This window comes from Spermophilus citellus, assembly GCF_964194105.1.
Source record: "Spermophilus citellus genome assembly, chromosome: 17".
Taxonomy (NCBI): domain Eukaryota; kingdom Metazoa; phylum Chordata; class Mammalia; order Rodentia; family Sciuridae; genus Spermophilus; species Spermophilus citellus.
Window position 1 is genome coordinate 47836508 of NC_138199.1, and position 21412 is coordinate 47857919.

Here is a 21412-nt window from a genome sequence, read left to right on the forward strand (position 1 = left end):
CATAATCCAGAAAATGAGGCTGAACCCCAAGTCCAGAGAGAAAAGAAAGAAGGCAAAAGAATACAGAGCGGCAAGCATAGCAGTTGGAAGGGACTAAAGCAAGACGGGAATCAGGGATATGGAATTAATCTAGGGCTGGGTGAAATGGGAAACTTGTATGACCCTCTAGTTTGGCTGGTAGCCCGAGGAGGGATCAGAGTTATCCTGTGCAACGTCTGATAGCAGCAGCAGGACAGGGATCTAACTAAAACACAGGACCAGACCCCTAAGACCAGACCCACAGCGCTTCCTTCTCCCACCAGCCTTTGCTCCTGGCCATCTCTTCTGACTTCCTTTTCCCTCATCTGTTCCTGGCATCCCTTCCTGCTAATGGCTTTCTCCAATTTCTCACACCTGAGATTTTTTAAACTTTACAGAATCTCTGCCTTCCAAACATTCATGGTAAGAGGGAGAAGTTATCTTTTTATAAGGTGCAATGTACAGAATATTAGTTGCAGTTGGTAAAGTCACCTTTGAGTTTCTAACCTCAAATTCCTAAATGGCAATGTGGTTTACGCTTCACGGGAATACCTTAGAAGCCAGGTAGGGCAGGGATGTGTATCTGGGAAGGCTGCCATTTCCTACTTCACTTGTGGATTTAGCCTAATGCCTTCCGATCAGAAGAAGGAAAAGGCATCGGTCTACACACCATGCTGGGTTTGGGGCACAGAGGAAGGACAGCCTTGCCTGACCTGTCCGCCTTTGCCTTGCAGGTCAGTGGGACTATGTACAACACTGGAAGACATGTGTCCCTCCGCCTGGACAAGGAGCACTTGGTCAACATATCAGGAGGTCCCATGACGTACAGCCATCGGCTGGAGGAGATCCGGCTACACTTTGGGAGTGAGGACAGCCAAGGGTCGGAGCATGTCCTCAATGGACAGGCCTTCTCTGGGGAGGTAGGTAGGTTGTCAGACTACTAAGGTCAAGTGCCAGCTCGTGAGGTTTGGTGCCTATTTACTTCCAAGGTGGAATAACAGATGGGAAGATTTCCCTTGAATCTGTGAAACGAGAAGGTCTGTGTCTCCTTTCTCCATCTGTCTTTTGCATGTTGGTGTGGAAGTCTATAACCAGCTCCCGATATCTCCCAGGGAATGAAACAGTAAAACCGAGCATTATCTTGTGAGACATTGGTGCAGGTCTCTTAAGACTCATGCCCTATTATATCTCCAGGGCATTATTTGACCCCAGACCCTCACCCCTCACTACCCATCTGAACCCATCAGCCCCTTGTGTGCCACGTATGATGGTGCAGATTTTGTAATTCTCCCTTCTGCTAGAATAGGTTTTATTTACTCAAAACTATAACATACTGTGAAATAAATGTCAGGCAACTAAATGGTTTATCTGAGAATCTGCAGAATGGAAATGTCATCATGTGCCACCATTAACAGTAAGTGTCACTGTGTGCCACCGTCTACCCAGACAAAACTCAGGCCACAGCAGTAAGCCCAACCATGGCTTCAATTATAGAATGGGAACTAAAGTTTAAACAGACTTTATCTGTGATGGGACACTTGACAAACAGGGTGTAGCTAATTTTTAACTGATTTCACTGCAGTATACTTAAGGGTGGTTATCAACTAGGGATCGGGGGTCCTCCTATGCCCAAATGCCCTGTACTCAATGCAAGAAGGATTTGAAATTGCAGAAGCATGTATACCACTAAGGCTCTTTGTTTTTTGTTGTTGTTGTTGTTTGTTTGCTTGGTTTTTTTTAATCCAGGTCATGTTTAAACCTGCCTGGCATTATTTTTAACATGGTAGGGTCATACACCGAGAAACAGACCCACAACCTGAAGGAGTCCGTTGGCCAGATTTTGATGTGTGTTTAAAACGTAACAACTAAGAGAGTCTGCCTGGGGACTCAGCTAGTTACCAGGGATACAGGGATTTTTAAAAGAAAGAGAGAGAGAAAAAAAAAAGGAGCTCCTACCACATAGGAGTTCAAAGAGTGCTATATTCAAATCATTAAAGTATAATGTCATGCTGTAATATAACTGTACAAAGACCTTGGCATACTCAAAGGAAGAAGTGACAAATTTCACTTGAAGGGGTTAGAAGAAGCTTCACAGAGGAGTTGCCCTTTGAACTGGGCTCTGAAGAGAGGCAATGAAGAGCAATTTTAAGAGCATCAGCTTTGGAGTCAAAGGACCTGGGTTTGTAGCTCCTGCTTTGAAACATACTAACCGTGTTATCTTGGGATATTACTTGGGCCTTCTAAGGCACAATTTTGACATCTCTCGAAGTTATTTTAAAATTTAAGTGAGATTTCAAATGTAAGGAGCATTGGAAGTATTTGGTTGATAAGACAAAAAAAAAAAAAAGAAAATGAAGCAGGAAATGAGGGATAGCCTAAGAAAAGGCCAGAGGCATGTCAGGGCACTGTGTGTTGGAGAAGCTGCATGCAGATTTCATCTAGCACTTTATCTTGGATCTATTAGTAATGGCTGCATGGACAATGGGGTTAAGCAGGAGTATGAGTTTCCCTTCTCCATCTATTGGGGGAAAAATCTAGAATTGATTAGGGATGTCTGCAAAGGCCATGTATTGGAAAATCTGGGGTGTGGCAGGGCATATGATAAAAACAGGGCAAAAACTCCCAATTTGAGCATTACTGGGGACTTCCAGTCTGAATTAGAAAACATTCAAAGTTAGACAAACTCTTCCTTTTGAGGATGTAGACTATTTTAACATTCTTATTTATTTTAACTGTTGGTTTAGTGCCCCGCTCACTTGTTTGCCATCATTCCTTTGTTTTTTTTCTCCTTCACTGGACTGTCCTTTCCTGGTGCCTGGACATGATCACAACACTGTCTCAGAGTGGAAGTATTTCTACTGTTTAAATTGGGAGTGAAAATATAGATGGGTTCTAGGCTAAAATCTTTACATTGTAGAGTTCTTTGTATCACTTATTTCTTCCATATGTAATAAGGGTGTTTTGTGACTTGTACATGAACAGGTTACAATCTTGGACTAAATTAGTGCTCCCGGAATCCTTAAGGGAAGCACAGAAACTTGATCTCTTAGGATATTTATTTTTCCAGACCTCCCCCCAGACCCCAGAGATCAGGTAACCCTAAGAATCTGCATTTTTTCAAAAGTTCCCAGGAGAGCCTAAGACTCTGTGTAGGAAGTACTCCCTCAAGAGTACCTGAAGTGCTCTCAATGAAGAAAGCCTTCAGTGAAGAAGCCTTTAAAAGGAGTAGCAAATAAATACTGAGAACTGGGAGGCCCTGTCAGAACATTTGTGTCTGGGTCCTTCCCCAACCCAGCTGAGTCAGAATCTCAGGGAACTGGGGGTTCAGGTAGAGTTTTTGTAAAGCTTTCCCCAAGAGGTTGTGGTTAGCAACTTCTATGTCAATTCCAGGACAAGCTCTGCCTGAATTATACCAGTTTTCTAAAGAAGACTTAAAGAATAAAACCTTACTGTACGAAAAAAGAGAAAAAGGAGGGGGAAGGGAACACACACAGGTAATTGCTTCCTGGGGAAATAGCAAGCTGCAGTGCAGCTTCCCCATGGACACACCCATTGTTCCAAGGCAGGTTTGAGCATCAGCCTCAGCATAAGTAGAGTTAGACCTTGCTGAGTAGACCACATCAGGTGTAGCACATTTCTTTCCAAGCCCCTCAATATGAGGTATCTATAAAAAAATGGGGTGTGTATTTCAGTGCAAGAAACCAGAATTTTGAATGCTCCAAAAAATGCCATATGGCAGATCATTAGAAAAGCAACTGGCCAATTGAGCCCCTTAAAGGGATTCTAGTGAACAAGAAACGTTTAGATTTTTTTATTCTTCAGCATGAGGGAAGAGAGCCAATGGGTTGAAGCTATAGAAAAATGGAGTTTAGCTAAATATATGTTCTATCAATGAAGGCCAGCCATCAATGAAATGAATTTGCTTCTGGAAAACAGTGAATTGCCATTGTGAAAATTACTGAGTATTGAACAGAACCTGGTGTCTTCACACAAGCGGGTGAATTTCTATTCAAGAAATTCTACACAATCTATGATTTTCCCATAGATATTTTCTCCAATGGTGTTCTACCGAGGGTTCACCTCAGGAAAAAGAAAAAATACATGTCACGCCATAGCTTCACTTTTTCCTTTTATTTTGTGCTCCCTTTGAAGCCACCTGGGTCTCTATTTCTGGCTATCCTCTGAGAGGACCCAAGTAGACACTTCCCACAACAAAGTGTGTGTTTATGTCATTGACAGTGAACAATCACATTGCCATCTGCCCCATCCATCATTGCTGATCGTGATAAGTCAATTAATGGTAGCCATCTTCCTTAGCATAGTGCAATAGTTGTTATCTGAAGAGCTGGAGATTAATTGCAGTCTTGTCTAGTGAGGTTATTATAATTGATGGTAATCATTTGCTTTGTTTTATAAAGCTGCATGGATGTACGACACAGTCAGCAACTGCATTTTTATAAAAATTATTCATGTCCTACATGGAGAACTCCTGGGTGCCTTGTTGGGGGTGGGTGATAAATGAGCATATTCAGGGATTCAAATGTCTCAATTTTTTTAAAGGCAAAAATTAACTGTTTTTAATAAGTAAAACCCTTAGCTTGCTAATCATGTCTAAGTGCTTAGATTAATATCCAGTATAAAGTAGGGTATTTATGAAAAGAAACAAATACATTTAACCAGGCAAAAGATCATATTGGAAAAGAAGCGTGACAGTGGATTAAGTTGCAATAGCGAGACTAGACAAGAACAAAATCTTTCTTATTTGGGAGACATTGGACAAATTCATTTTCAAAACCTTTAAGTTCTTCTTTTCAAAGAGATAAAGGGTACCCTGAGATTTGCACCAGCCCCTCCACAGGCTGTCTGTGGCCTAATCGTTTTTTTTAATTTTATCCACTCTTTGCATGACTATTGTACAGTGTGATTGGCTCTGAGCAAGGCCAGAGTCCAGCTTCTACTCAGAGAAGCCTACAGTGTATTGAGAGCTATGTATGCTGACAGACAACATCCTGTGAGTATATTTGAGGTTTATTTTGGAAGAGGATAATGAAATAACTCTCTTTGAATCATAATAAGAGAGAATGGGCCAGGGGCAATGGCACACTCCTATAATCCCAGCAACTCAGGAGGCTGAGGAAGAAGGATTGCAAGCTCAAGACCAGCCTCAGCAACTTAGTGAGGCCCTAAGCAACTTAGTGAGACCCTGTCTCCAAAAAAATAAATAAATAAGTAAAAAGGGCAGGAGATAAGACTCAGTGGTAAAGCACCCCTGGGTTCCATCCCTTGTAATGAGAGAGACAGACAGACAGACACTGAGGGAGAGAGGGAAAGGATGAACAACTATGTATAGAAGCTCACCTGCGGTTCCTTCTGAAGGTGGAGTGGAGGCAGTTGACCTTTCTAGGTCACACCCTTGGAATCTCTGATCCTGCTCAAAACACATTTGAGGAAGGGAGGTTAAAGGTCATGTGTGAAATATAGGGTTTTTTCTTCTTTTTTTTTTTTTTGTAGCTTGAATCAGAAAAGATAGAACATCTATCTCAGAACTAATAACTAAAACGGAACAACACAAAATTCAGGCCTCTTCTTCTTCAAGGAAACAATTATTTGCATCCTTTTCCCTAAAGCAACACGAATCTGTAGGACAAGCAACTAATACCAAGTTGGACTCAAGTGTGTGTGGGTGTGAACAGCCGGGGGGGGGGGGGCACCAACAGAGAACCAGGGCCCAGGAGGCCTTGCACGGCTCGGGGGAGGAAGGCTCAGGCCATCCAGTGAGCACTTAGCTGTGTGGCTGGGATCTGCTGGTAGAGATACGTCGGTGGCACAATCGAAGGTCAAGAGAGAATGAGAATATCCGGGTGTCTAAGAGTAACAGGTACATGGGTAATGTATGGAAGTGCTGCTCATGGGCCGTGAGAAAGCTCTTCTTTCCACTCTGAAAGCCAGCTCCAACTCCTACCCTCTTCCACCTCAGTCTTCCTGTTGGAGATTCCCAAGCTCCCTTCCCTCCCCTCAGCTCACTCCCAGCTAGCCAGGTGCTGCCCCCTCTGGAAGTCCAGATAATCCTGTCTTCATCTATTACAGGGGTTTGCAAACCATACCTTATGGGATAAGTCCAGCCCAGGAGCTGAGAACAGTTTACATTTAAAAGATTGATTAAGAAGAAAAAAAGAAAAAGAGCAGGAGGAAAGGGAATAAAAAGGAGGAGGAGAAGGAGGAGGAGAGAGAGGAGAAGAGAAGCAGGTGGAGGAGGAGGGACAGCAGCAATAGACAGCCATGGAGACCATGTGTGGCCTGCAAAGGCCAAAATATTTCCTACCTGTTCTTTTACATAAATGTTTTGCCAACCCCAATCTATGATGTTACCCATCAGAGTGGATCTTGTAACTGTTGATTCTCATTTCTATCAGAACGCTGGGAATTTTATCTTGATCATCACTCTATGCCCATCTCCTCCTATGTTGTCTGGCACACGAAAGCCAATAAATGTTGACCACATGAAGCAATGAATGATCTTGGTGACCCTCTCCACATAAGAGCTATTCGTCTTTGTGTGCCATGCACCTAGCACAGTGCCTTAAGTACAGTAAACGCTCAAGTGATGCTTGTGGAGTGAATCATTGGATTGCTGAATCAACAACTCAACCAATTGTGTCCCAGGAACAAAAACCTTACAAAATTTTTTTTCCCTGAAATTCTGAGGTGTGTTGCATTCATTGAGTACACAGAATATATGCCACCCCAGTTTAAGTGAAAGTTGGGTTGTTTCGATAAAAGATGCCCGAAGCATCACATTCCCCCAGAAACAGGAAAAGAGAAAAAAGGCTTTAGTTCATTATTACCACTAAGACTTCTTCTAGGATTTCTCTAAGAAAGAAGTAAGCTTTGTGAAGTTCAAAATATATTTATAAAGCACAAACCAGGCTCTATCCTAAATATGATGGAAGACACCAAGTGATGAAATAATTAAGGGTCACCTGAAGGGATTTCAGATTCACTGGAGGGACAAGGCAAAGACTTGAGTCGATCCATTACTGTGCAGCACAATGCAGAACTTGCCCAGCCAGGTCCATAGGTGGCTGCAAAATCTCACTGCCAACACCTGGTCACTGTTTACATGCTTCATGATTGACCTGCATTCATTTGTCCCGTTAACAGTTATTGATTATCTACTATGTGCTGCAAGTGAATACAACAGATAAAAATCCATACCCTTCAAGTCTTTACAGACAGATAATAATAATAAACATAATAAATGAATACGTTTATGTGTTCAGAATTGTTAGAGTCTGTAAACAAGTCAGGATAGTGCCTGGCATTTTGCCAGAGGGAGTGGTTAGTGAAGTAACGCCAGCGAGCCATTAAGTGTGGAGATTCCTTGTTGGTTGACTGCTGTATCGAGTTTATGTTAATTAAGATAAGCTGTGTGGAATGTATAAATACCTCTGTTGTCCTACAATAAACGGCTCCCACTCCTGCTGTATCAACGTACACAAGTTGCTTGTCACCCCCCAGTTATTTTGCTGCAGCCGGACTGCGGCACAGAATATGATAAAAGCTCTGGGGACAAAAACAGAGTCAAGTAAGGGTAACAGAGACTGGTGAATAGAAGTACTGTTATGAGTTTAAATTGGGAGGCCAGAGTTGATCTCATGGAGAGGATGGCATCTGTGAGCTGGCCGGGAGGACATCCAGGGGAACGACATCTCAGGCAGGGCCAGCGGCCAGCACGATGGGCATGCATGGGAAGGGTTGAGGCATGAGGTCAGAAGGTAGGAGCAGGGCCAGGGGCTGCTGCTGCAATACACGGGGGTCCTCTCTGCACGGGCTTTGCATAGACGTTAGCTTTTACGATGACTCAATCCCAAAGCACGTGGACATAAATTCTCCTATTTAATTAATAAACGCAAGCTCAATGAGGCTGCTGTTAACGTTATCTCCTTTGTACCTGGGTCGAAATAGGGCCCAAGACAATGAATGACCAAGGTCAGACTTAACTCAGGTCTTCTGATTCACGGCACTGTTTAACAGAGGCCAAGGTTTATCCATAAACCCCACACTAATAAGTATTTGCTGCAACTGGGCCTCGGCACGGTGGGAAAATCCAAAGACCAACCAGCCACAGAGTCTGCCTTTAAGGAGTCTATGATCCAACAGAGGATGCTGTTGGCCCAGTCACCCTGTTCACTCCCATTGGTCCTGGAATACTTTTTAATATCTTCCTCTATACCTAATGGGCTCTAGATAAATATTGCTGAACAAAGAGATTGAATGAATAAATGAAGATCATTTAAAAGACAGGAGCTTTCAACGTGCCTAAACTATGCCCAGCGAATCACGAACGAAATTTTATAGTTGTAATGACAAACCTAATCAAGTTAATGTCAATATTAACAGAAGTACTGGAATTTTTATGCTAAATTATTCACAAAATTCAAGGTAAGTGAATTCTTCAGGGTACCTGGGAGGAGCAATGGAATCATTTTGGAGCTAGTAGGCTAGGATAATTCATTTAGATTCTTCATGTCAGCCCTGGAGTTACTCCCAGGACCCAACTAGGGAGCTTGTTTTTTGCCAATGCTAAAAGCCAACGCTCTGGATTCTGGTTCCACCCAGAGCGAGCAAGCTGGCCTTGGAGAAGCAGAGCAAACAGGGGTCAGGAGTCCAGATGGTGGTCATGCACGCTGTAAACACAGCAGCAAGTGGAAGGTGACTGTGATCTATGGATAGGGAGATTTCCCTCTGGAAATGGTCGTGATGACTTTTGGAAAGGACAGGCCACTATAGCTCCCTGCACTGCCAATTTTAAACTTTTAAACGGACACAGCAGGGCGGCCTCAGAGTGAAGATATTGCATTTGAACACAGCCTGCTGAGGTCAATTCACCATCCTGTGGACTCCATCCTAACCTGAGTCATGCCTCTGGCCTGGTCCCACCAGGGTGGCATTATGACAGCCACCATCCTCCTCCTCTGTCCTCTGACCTTCCTTCCCCACGGTGTTTCTGATAAAGCCTGGATGGAGGCGTTACATCACAAAGATAATGTTCCAGACAGGAACTAGCCGGAAATGGATAGGGTTCGGCCTTAGACCTAACTGTCACCATGGAGACCATCAGTCATCCCTTTGCAAGTGATGAATGAGGACTTCATTTATCAGCAGCCGTGACACTGCCATTGAAGGGATGAGTCCTACTCACAACAGTCCAGTGAACTTAACTGCATTTTCAAAACTGTTTTCCAAAGCCATGGGAATAAAATCAATTGGCAAAGAAGGTCTTAAATAAGAATGACCTACTCGCTGCTACTCTGACCTCTGTCAGCAGTTCGTGAAAACTTGCAGAGGCTCCACGAGAGCTCGCATTTCCCACTTCCAGATACAGACCCAGACTTGGAAAGAATAAATCTACTAGAAACTTCCATCTTAAGGGTCCCTGTCAGATGCACTTTTGAGATCATCTCTTCCAACACACCTACTGTATGGACAAAGGAAAAATCAAAAGTCAGAAGGACAAAGGCCTGAGGTCACTGAGATGGAGTGGCAGAATTGGGATCAGAACCTCCGTTGCCACTTAGTTTGGGATTTTTAATTTAAAATTCTGTGAAATCCCAGGATTCAAAAGTCCCTTTTGGTCGTTTGGTTTAAATACCCAGGACAGCCTACAGCCCAAGCATCAGATTTCCTATATGAGTGAGCAGATGCCTGTCACAAGAGCTTTTATGGAGTCAGCTTCAAAACAGCAAAGATTTTGGCAGGTTACTTTACAAACATGAGCAGGATGAGTGTCCGTCCGTGAGGAAATAGATCTTAAGAGTGCCAAAGTGCCCCTCCAAAAAAAAAAAGATCAGCAATTGAGGGCGAGCCATCATGGTGCCTGATTGCAAGAAATGTGAAAATTAGAGATTGGGAGACTAAAAATGGAAAGTGTAATGCCTTAAAGATCCTTCTTTGGTCTCAATATGGAAAAGCAATCAAACTATTGCGTTAAGAACCTAAGGATAGGAGCGATATTTCTGGGCCATTTGAACCCTCCTGCCCACGTAACCCTAAGATCCTCCAGAACAGCTCTATAATATTAAATATAAGTAATCTAGGTAATAATATTGCAAAATTAAATCGTTAGGTGTCTAGCCACTTGCGGGAGGTGCTGCTATACAGTTCAACATAAAGCCATTTAAAACTCCCAGATTCATTTGCTCTGACGTATCGATAAACTTCTGCTGAAACAAAGCTAATCGTCTCGATGGTGCCAACTTAATTGCTCGCCAGTTGACAGATAATAAACAGACCTGAGGATTAAAATATGAACTAATTACTGTACTCAATTCCATTTACTTGATTTCATGTTCCATTAATTTTTTGCATCATTTCTGGTAGAAGCCTTAGATTTATGGTTACCCCAAATGAATTATGCCACTTAGTTGCCTGTGGCATGCTCATGTTCAGAATCGGTTGGAAAGGGCAGAATTCTGGGCAGTAAATATTTAGCAGAAGCACCTAGGATATAGTAAGTGAAGGTAATTATCCATTCCCAAATACCAGCCAGAGTCAGCCTCTATAAATCTATTCCCATCTCAGCACTAAAAGGGCAACAGTAGGATTACTCTCATGATTATTCATTGGATCTGCTTGTTAGAGGCAGTCTCCAAAAGCAGTGGTTGCTTTGGCTGGAAGGGGACTCGAGGGAAGCAAGACTAGCACCTCGAGGGGAAAGGGCATTGGCCTTTTGGTCGCTCGGGCCATCAGACAGAGGGCAACATTTTAGAGTTTCTGAATCCAAGAGCCCTCTCTTGTCACTTGTGACCTGTGTGATCTTGGTAAAAGGAAAGTTAGGTAAATCATTTCACCTTTTTGAGTCTTTTTAAACTGTGAGATGGGGCCAATCTTGTGGGTCCTATATATGTTACAGGATAATTATGTAATGCAAGAAAAGTAAATAAATAGCCCTCCTAGGGTAGAGCATTTTAAGACATAAAGTGCCAAACAAGTAAATAATTGGTCTGCCTTTTAAACATTAGAACTCAGACAGTCCAAACCCCTTACAGATAAGATATATTAGCATCATCACAATGAATTAATCAGTACTACCATCAGCTGTAATTTACTGTACACATACTATATCTCAGGGTCTTATCACACCCAATCCTTACAATAAAATTGAGAGCTAGCACTCATTAGCACCATAGTGTATATGAAGGAAAGAAATGTGGAGACTTTAGTCACATGACTGCTACAGGAAAAAGGTAAAATCTGAAGCCAGGTATCTGATCCCAGCTATACACCCAAGAGACCTTAAACCAATCATCTGACCTCTCTGGGCACCTGATCTCATAAGCCCATTTTCTCTAATCCTAAGTGCCCTGTTCTGCACCCGAGATGATCTTTTAGCTCCTCTTCACTTTGCTTTAAAAACAGTCTGCATCTTTCTCTGACTGTAAAGTGAGACCGGAACCTATTTCTCCAAGCAGCAGAATAGTGGCATGAAATATGACACAGCGTCACTTGTTCTTGCTCAGGATGGGAGCCTCGTTCTCCTTCCCCGCCCAGCTGGACAGCAATCAGGATGTTACACACAGACATTTGTGGTTTTCTTTTTTAATCTCTCTTCTTAAAAATATAAATGCAAGTTATTGTATATCTGTAAATTTGTGCATGAACGCATCCATCCGCACCCCCTCTGCAAAATAAGAAAAACTGTATTCCTTAGTCTCAGGGGTAGCTGGGGTGAATACATTTTCTTGTTTTGAATCTATTTGCTGAGCTAGAAATTTCTGGATTTGGCCTTGAAAATGAATCCTGCAGGAGCTATTTGGCAAAATGAGCTTAGCCAGGGGTTTTAAATCACACTCCCAGCCAGGAAAGGGAGGAAGGCCCTGGGATCACAGATACCTGCTTCAGGACCTGGTGCCCCTGCATCAGTTTTTCAAAGCAAATCATTGTGTCTGCTTCAGCAAAGACTAACTGTCTATGGACCCAATGGCTACCCCAGAATAGCTGCTGTTTCTGGAAGGTCCTTGGTGGGGGTCAAGCATTTTCTGGCCACTGCACCAGCCTCTTTAGGACTGATGGGTTCCCCTGACCCAGAGGAGGAGCTGTGGCTTCTGTGCGTGAGCAGATGTTAATGGTTCAGGTGAGAACCGGTGGAGTTATTCATTCCTTGTTTGAATCCAGGCTCCATCACTTACCCATTTGTGACCTTGGGCAAGTGACTGAAACTCTTAGTGCTTTATTAATGAGTTTCCTTATTAATAAGATAAGACAAATAATGATGCCTAAGCTATAGAGTGGTTCTCCCCAGCTTTAGTAAGGTTAGTTTACATACTAAAAAATTCAGCACTTTTAAGCCATTAAGTCCCAAATTTTCAATGCTGTGAATATTTCAATGAAACTGACACAGGTGCATTAAAGGAGGTTGGAAATCACCATCTAGAGCTCATTATATAATTTATTGTCATCAATAAATATTAGTGAGACCATTAATACTAATGGATATTAATTATCACTAAATAAAATTCACCTATTACTTTTCTCAGAGGAACTCTAAAAACATAAATATTAATTTCAAAGTTACCAATAAGTGGTATATTTGTTGCTCAATTTAAGTTTTTTAGATGTTCCATAAAGGGGACATAATGGGTTAACTGTCCCATTTGATGTGGTTTCACAAATGCAGTCACATGAAGACCATCACAATGAACTGGAATACTTCCATCCCTCCAAAAAGTTCCCATGTGATCCTCTGCTGCCCATCCCATCCCCAACCTCAACCCCTGGTAACCACTGATCTGCCATCACCATAGATTTGCCTTTCTTGAATTTCAATCAATAGGCTTATACAATATGTATTCTTTTATCTCTTCCTTTCTTTATTTTCAAATTTATTTTTGAAGTTACAAGAAAATTACACACAAAAAATCATTTTTTCTTTGGGAGTACAGTTCTCTGAATTTTAATGGTGTATAGAATTGGATAACCAACATTGTAATCAGAATTAGAAACAGTTCTACCCTCAGGGTTTTTTTAAATATTTTTAGTTGTAGATGTTCACGATACCTTTATGTTGTTTATTTAGTATTTTTTATGTGGTGCTGGGGATTGACCCCAGTGCCTTACGTGTGCTAGGCAAGCTCTATACCACTGAGCCACAACCCCAGCCCCCTCCAAGGTTGTTTTAAGGATAAAGAGGATCAATATATGGAAAGTGCTCAGAACAGTATATGGCACACAGTGAGTGCACAAAAAGTGCCAGTTTTAGTTAGCACTGACGTACTTCTTTGAGCTTTCTCTTCCAGAGTCAGCATTTGTATCCTCCATCCACTTCTAACAGGAACCCAGAGTGGCCTCCAAGCAGGAAGTGAGATTCTTACAAACTGCATCCTTTGTTCCAAATGCCCTTACTCCAGGAATCTGGGTCCAAGCCCTTTGCTGATTGCCATCTTCTTATCAATGTCAATGCTACCTGCAGTGGGCCTAGCACTTTCTTCTTTGCAAGTGCCACCATTCCTTTCCTGGTGTCTTTGTCCTCCTCAGGACCATGGCTTAGCCTAATACTGGCTGCTATGCTTTGCATGTACCCCCTTCAAAATTCAGACATTGCCAATGCGATGGTACTGAGAGCTGGGGCTTAACAGGTGATTAGGCCCTGAGGGGATTAAGGCCCTTATAAAAGTGGCTCCTCTCACCTTCAGCCTTGTGAAAATACAGTACCCCTCCCCTCCAGAGGTTGCAGCCCTCAGACAGCTGCCTTGACCCTGGACTTTCCACCTCCAGAACTAAAAGAAATTAATTTCTGTTTTTTATAAATTACCCAGCCTCGGATATTCTATCAGAGCAGCACAAATTGAGACTCTTCCTCACTGTATAGGCCCCTGCTAACCTCAGCTTAGATTGGTGGGGAAGTCTCATCAGTTTGAGGTCCTGCAAGGAAATGCCCTCCCCATTCCAGCCTCCAGGTGGCGCCCTTCCCCATCCCCACACGGGGACTTATTCTTTCACAGAGAACCTGCACCTGGAATATTTCCCATGCCCTGTGAGTCCACCTGTGAGATAGGCTACTCACCTGTCCTGGTTTGCCTGAGACAGTCCAGGTTGATGCAGTTAGGGCTGATGTAATCTCAAAAGTGCCCTGGGTCTAGAGGATCTTAGTCAAGACACTTGACCTCTGTGGATCTTCTTTCCCTCATCCAGAAAACAAAAGCATTAGATTAGCTCACTCAGGACCCTGCCAGTACCAGGAGGCCTAGGGAAGGAAAAATCATGCATAGTTTTATCATCACATGTAAACATTGAGGGGTCACCATGCTACTTAAAATATCAGAAACACTGGTGTGTCACAAAATGTCTGTTCCATTGGGGACATTACCCCAAAGATCAAGATATATAGCCACCCTCATACCTCCTATAAGGTAAAATCTTGAGAAATTAAGCCATTTGATGTGACACCAAAAATTCAAGTTCAGATTTTTCTGCTCACTTGGGTGTGTGAACTTTTGCTGTTGATACTTAAGATATCGAACCTCCTCTTCCTGCTCCTGATGTCACCACCAAGCTCTCAGTGTGCACACATTCTATCACACTTGAGTCATCCAGCCACCTCCCAGGTAAAATAGCCCCATGGTTAATAAGGCACTGTATTAGAAACCATGGGTTTCCCCTTGGAGAAACTTCATCTACTCTAGTTACAATTGAAATAATTTCTCTGCACTGAGCAGCCCTAGGAAGGAGCCCCAGAAATTGTCAACATCTCCTTAGGCTTTGTTTCAATTCTAGTCTTTAGAGAGCCAGAATAGCAAGGAGATTCTGTCACCTAAGCTCCCCTGTATATGCCTACCAGTGTCCACATTTAGCCTCCTTCCCAGTCAGACAAAAGGGAGGGTGTTCTCTGTTCCAGAAAGCAGGCTTTGCTTATAAAACTCGAGAGCATCCAAACACTCCCTCTTACCAAGCTCTAGTGGTACTTCTAGAGCATTCATTTAGCTTGATTTACATTACTTTAATTTTCTTAGGGGTGTCTTTACTAGCTGGAGGGTGATTTTCCCCCCTTTAATTAAAGAACAGTTGATTCCAAAGCACTCAGAACAAAAGGGGCTCCCACCCTGTCTGTCTGGCTTGTCGATTTCTCCTGCTGTGTGCTCTCTTCTGAGTGCTTTTCCAGCAGGAACAAGATGGAATGACAAGGCAAGCAAGGTGTGTCTTTCAGTGGAATCAGCCAGCCCTTGGTTTCAATTCATTTAATTTCCTGGAGCATATGGCAATTTGGGAGAGGACCCAGTAGTGAAATCTTTATCTCTTAGATAGAAAAGCAGTATCCAGTCGGTGCCATTCAACAAATACTGATGACGACACTGAGCCAAGAGCTGCCAGCCTTGGGACGCACCAGCAACACAGCCAGCTAGTCTCCAACCTCACAGAGTTCAGGTCCCAAGGGCATCTGAGCAAGGCATTTGGGGGTGCAAACAACAGAAACCCTCCCAAATAAGCTTCAACTACAAGAGAAACTTACCAGAATGCCTTTGAGATATGCCCAAGGCCAGTGAAGAAACAGAAAGGCAGAAACCAAACAAGTTCCTGTAAGCATATGGTAACAAAATGGCGGAGGCAGGAGAAAGCCAACCTGGGGTCAGCAAGCTTTCCTTTATACTGCAGCGAAGTTAATCCATCAGGCACACAGGAGGGCTCATTTTCTGGGTATGGGGAATGGCCCCCAGGTTACAGAAGGAGTTTGGGTTTCATAGTCTAACGATGAGGGTGACTTAATCATTGGAGACTGCAAACGTGAAGTTTGGACAGTCAGGGACCTAGTTGTGCAGGTTAAAATTCTAACTCAGGAAGGCAGTTGTAAAGCATTTTAAACTTGTTGTCACTGGGAAAAGCTCACAACTCCGTGTTCACTGCTTATCTCTGGGACCCATGGTTACCTAGAGCTTCACTATTTGCTTTTCTCCTTCCAGGACTCATCTGCAATGGGAAAGGGTGAAAGTCCAGGGCCCAGCATTTCAGTATTCGCCTCCTCCCTTCAGAACCCTTTGTGGTTGGGTTTGCTTTTGGTGAAGATGCTGGGGATGAATCCGGGAAAGGATGAAAGTGTGCTATTTTCCCCTCATCAGCCCATCGTTAATGTTTGGCTAATTTCCCTCCCTCCTCCAGAGCCACACTGTCCCTCCATTTTTCTTGGGGAGATGTCTTGTAGGAATATTATTTTCCATAACCCTCAGTTGTGACTCTGGAACTACTCCTACTCCATTTCTTCTCATTTTTTCATGGCTGCTTTATTCTCATTCTTTCTCATTTTCTCCACAAACTATTCTTTTGTTGGCTTCTCTGTGCCTGGGGAAGACAGAAATCACACACACACACACACACACACACACACACACACACTTCAAAATTTATTTCCCTTTTGGATCAAGACCCTCTTGGACTTGATGGTCCAGGATGACTGGCTGGCTGGCTTTCCATCCCAATTTCAAAATCTCCAAAGAAGAAATGTGTATGGCTGGAGAGCAGTTATCTACTGTGGTGGGAAGAGAGTCGGTCCTGTTGCAATTGGCCTGACAAAATCTACAAGCTAACGTGCCATGATAGCTCTGACCCACATGTGGGTGTTAAGGAAGGCTTTCTGACATGAGCAGGATCCTGCAAAGGAAGGATGAGCAGGGCTGAAGGAGGATAAGAGCATCCCAAACAGGAACTTCCTCTATTGATAGAAAGAACAACTCTAAGTTAATAAATGAATTCAGCAAAGTGGCAGGTTATAAAATCAACACGCATAAATCAAAGGCGTCCCTGTATATCAGCAACAAAACCTCTGAAATGGAAATAAGGAAAACCACTCCATTCACAATATCCTCAAAGAAAATAAGATACTTGGGAATCAACCTAACAAAAGAGGTGAAAGATTTATACAATGAAAACTACAGAACCCTAAAGAGAGAGATAGAAGAAGATCTCAGAAGATGGAAAAATGTACCCTGTTCATGGATAGGCAGAACTAACATCATCAAAATGGCGATATTACCCAAAGTTCTCTACAGGTTTAATGCGATGCCAATCAAAATCCCAACGGCATTTCTTGTAGAAATAGACAAAGCAATCATGAAATTCATATGGAAAAACAAAAGACCCAGAATAGCAAAAGCAATTCTAAGCAGGAAGTGTGAATCAGGAGGTATAGCGATACCAGAGGTCAAACTGTACTACAAAGCAATAGTAACAAAAACAGCATGGTACTGGTACCAAAACAGGCAGGTGGACCAATGGTACAGAATAGAGGACACAGAGACTAATCCACAAAATTACAACTATCTTATATTTGATAAAGGGGCTAAAAACATGCAATGGAGAAAGGATAGCATCTTCAACAAATGGTTCTGGGAAAATTGGAAATCCATATGCAACAAAATGAAATTGAATCCCTTTCTCTCGCCATCCACAAAAATTAACTCAAAATGGATCGAAGAGCTAGATATCAAATCAGAGACACAGCGTCTGATAGAAGAAAAAGTTGGCTCCGATCTACATATTGTGGGGTCGGGCTCCAAATTCCTTAATAGGACACCCATAGCCCAAGAGTTAATAACAAGAATAAACAAATGGGACTTACTTAAACTAAAAAGTTTTTTCTCAGCAAGAGAAACAATAAAAGAGGTAAATAGAGAGCCTACATCCTGGGAACAAATTTTTACCCCCCACACCTCAGATAGAGCCCTAATATCCAGAATGTACAAAGAACTCAAAAAATTAAACAATAAGATAACAAATAATCCAATCAACAAATGGGCCAAGGACCTGAACAGACACTTCTCAGAGGAGGACATACAATCAATCAACAAGTACATGAAAAAATGTTCACCATCTCTAGCAATCAGAGAAATGCAAATCAAAACCACCCTAAGATACCATCTCACTCCAGTAAGATTGGCAGCCATTATGAAGTCAAACAACAATAAGTGTTGGCGAGGATGTGGGGAAAAGGGTACACTTGTACACTGCTGGTGGGACTGCAAAATGGTGAGGCCAATTTGGAAAACAGTATGGAGATTCCTGGGAAAGCTGGGAATGGATCCACCATTTGACCCAGCTATCGCCCTTCTCGGACTATTCCCTGAGGACCTTAAAAGAGCGCACTATAGGGATACGGCTGCATCAATGATTATAGCGGCACAATTCACAATAGCTAGACTGTGGAACCAACCTAGATGCCCCTCAATAGATGAATGGATAAAAAAAATGTGGCATCTATACACAATGGAGTATTATGCAGCACTAAGAAATGACAAAATCATAGAATTTGCAGGGAAATGGATGGCATTAGAGCAGATTATGCTAAGTGAAGCTAGCCAAGCCCTAAAAAACAAAAGCCAAATGTCTGCTTTGATATAAAGAGAGCAACTAAGAACAGAACAGGAAGGAAGAGCATGAGGAAAAGACTACAGTAAACAAAGACGATTGGGGGGAGAGAAAGGGAGAGAGAAGGGAAAGCATATGGAAATGGTAGGAGACCTTCAATGATACATAAAATTATAAGAGGTTATGAGGGGCAAGGGGGAGGGAAAAAAAGGGAGAGAATTGAACAACAGCAGAGGAGGTAGAGAGGGAAGATGGGAGGGGAGGGGAGGGGAGGGGGGATAGTAGGGGATAGGAAAGGTAGCAGAATACAACAGTCACTAATATGCCATTATGTAAAAATGTGAATATGTAACAGATATGATTCTGCAATCTGTATTTGGCGTGAAAGTGGGAGTTCAAAACCCAATTTGAGTCAAATGTATGAAAGATGATATATCATGAGCTATGTAATATTTTAAATGATCAATAAAAAAAAGTAAATAGAAAAAAAAAGGCAGTTCTCCAGATATAAAAATATAGGAAAAAATCAGTAGAGTAGAAGGAGGAAATTGAAAGGGAGGAAGGAGAGACAGGAAAGGGAAAGAAATGCAGAATGAATTTAATAAAATCATTCTATATGCATAAAAAATACCACAGTGAATTTCATCTTTACATATACATAGAAAACACCAATCAAATATAAATAAATAGCTGGGTATGGTGGCGCATGCCTGTAAACCCAGTGACTCAGGAGGCTGAGGCAGAAAGATCGCAAGTTCAAAGCCAGCCTCAGCATCTTAGCAAGGCCTTAAGCAGCTTAGGCAGACCCTGTCTCAAAATAAAAGGGCTTTCAACAGATAAATGGATAAAGAAAATGTGGTATATATACACACAATGGAATATTACTCAGCCTTAAAGAAGAATGAAATTATGGCATTTGCAGATAAATAGATAGAACTAGAGAATATCATGCTAAGTGAAATAAGCTAATCCCAAAAAACCAAAAGCTGAATGTTTTCTCTCATAATTGGATGCTGATCCATAGTGGGACAGGGGGATAGGGAAGAACTAAGGAACTTTGGTTTGTGTAGAGGGGAATGAAGGGAGGGGTGGGGTTGTGAGGATGGGAAGGATGGTAGAAAAAGATATTATTACTATCTTTCTATCTATCTATCTATCTATCTATCTATCTATATATATATATATATATATATGATTACACTACTGCAGTGACTGAACCATGTACAGCCAGAAGAATGAGATTTTGTGATCCATCTGTGTACTATATGTCAAAATACACTGTACTATAAAATAAATTATTTTTTATTATTTCTAAAAAAAAAAAAAAACGAAAGAACAACTCTAAGCAATCCATGATGTGCACTCAGAGAGTTCAGCCTTGTACTGTTCCAGAGATCCTGACATGTTGTAGCTCTGTCTTCACTTGTTTCTAAGAATTATTTTTGTCTCCCTTGATTTCTTCTATGATTCATTCCTCATTCAAAAGTGTATTATTTAAACTCTGGGTATTCAAATATTTTGCTTTTTTTATCTTGTTGTTGCCTTCTTTATGATCTGGTAAGATGCAAGAAATTCTATATTTTTTTTTTGTAAAAAAAAAAAGACTTTCTTTGTGCCCTAAAATATGATCGATTGTAGAGAACGTTCCATGTGCTACTAAGAAGAAAGTGAATTCAGTTGTCAAAGAATGAAATATTCTATAGATGTCTGGTAGGTCCATGAGATTAATAGTTATTTGTTAGTTCCGAAGAGGCTTTATTTAGTTTTTTGTCTGGATGACCTGTGTAATGGTGAGAGAGGCATGTGATTGAGTGTCTCAACAATCCTACTTGTCACAGAGACATCAGTGACACATCCCAGACTTATCCTTTGTCTTACTGGCCACTGATAGTGTTCTCCCACTCCTTCTTTTTTGCTGATACATGAATCATAGATTGGGCTCAAATAAGCTGCCTAGGGGCTAGTGTCAGCAAACACACATCTGAATGTCAGCGCTGCACTTACTGTGTGCCCTTTAACAAGTCTTAGGCTCTCCCAAAGGAGAGAAATGATGATGATATAATATCAACCTCCGAGAGTTGTGGATTGGATAAAATGAGATAGTGTGAGGTAAAGAGCCCTACCAGTGTGCCTGCAGGGAGCAGGTGTCAAGCATTTTGTTCCAGCCACTATCCCCCATCTATTTTCTTCTCCAATAGTTTGCTGACATCTTGATTTTAAAAAAAAAAAAATGCAAACTTTAGAAACAGACACACTGGCATAACAAAGGTGCAAAATAATTAAGGACCCCCCTTCTCCATACCAAAAAGAAAACGAGAGTGTTTCTAACATAATCCACGGCCCTTTAGATAGCCTCACCTCTTATTTTTGTTTTTTATTTTTGTTTTTGTTTTTTCATACCAGGGATTGAACTCAGGGGCGCTTAACCACTAAGCCACATCCCCAGCCCTTTTTTATATTTTAGTTAGAGACAAGGTCTCGCTGCATTGCTTAGGGCCTGGCTAAATTGCTGAAGCTGGCTTTGAACTCGTGATCCTCCTGCCTCAGCCTCCTGAGCTGCTGGGATCACAGGCGTGAGCCACTGCACCTGGCCCATCCTCACCTCTTATCTCAATGTCCGTTTCCAGAATTCTAAACAAAAAGAATACAAATTGTTTATATTGTTTCTATTGCCGGGCAGTGAGCTTCATTTTTACTTGGTATTAGCCGATACCTGTTGGGCAGCTGCCATCCATGTAGCCTGTCTTCCCAGCTCCTGTCACCCCCTTCAATCAGCGACCACAGATGACTGATCCATGATAACTGTATCAAATGTCTGTCCCTTCCAAAGCAATGGAATAACTCGGGGATTTATCCTGTCCCACGTGTTGACTTAACTTTTAAGATTCCCAGATGTATGACACTATCCAAAAGCTTTTCAAATATCTAAGCCCAGGATATCCTCACTGGGATAGTTTGCCCATTATTAATGTTTTTGAAAAATGCCAACAGGTTAGAAATACAGAGCTTTCTTGGGCAGAGGCTGAACTTAATCAACATTGCA

The 21412-nt window shown here is 42.1% G+C and overlaps 1 protein-coding gene across 1 annotated transcript in view; it reads left to right on the forward strand.

The window, feature by feature from the left end:
* The window catches only part of CA10 (carbonic anhydrase 10), a 490427-nt gene that overhangs the window by 376738 nt on the left and 92277 nt on the right, over positions 1-21412 (forward strand). The window contains exon 4 of the mRNA XM_081270629.1: positions 753-938. Within this exon, the coding sequence (XP_081126755.1) occupies positions 753-938 (186 nt within the window). The remainder of the gene's footprint in view (positions 1-752; positions 939-21412) is intronic.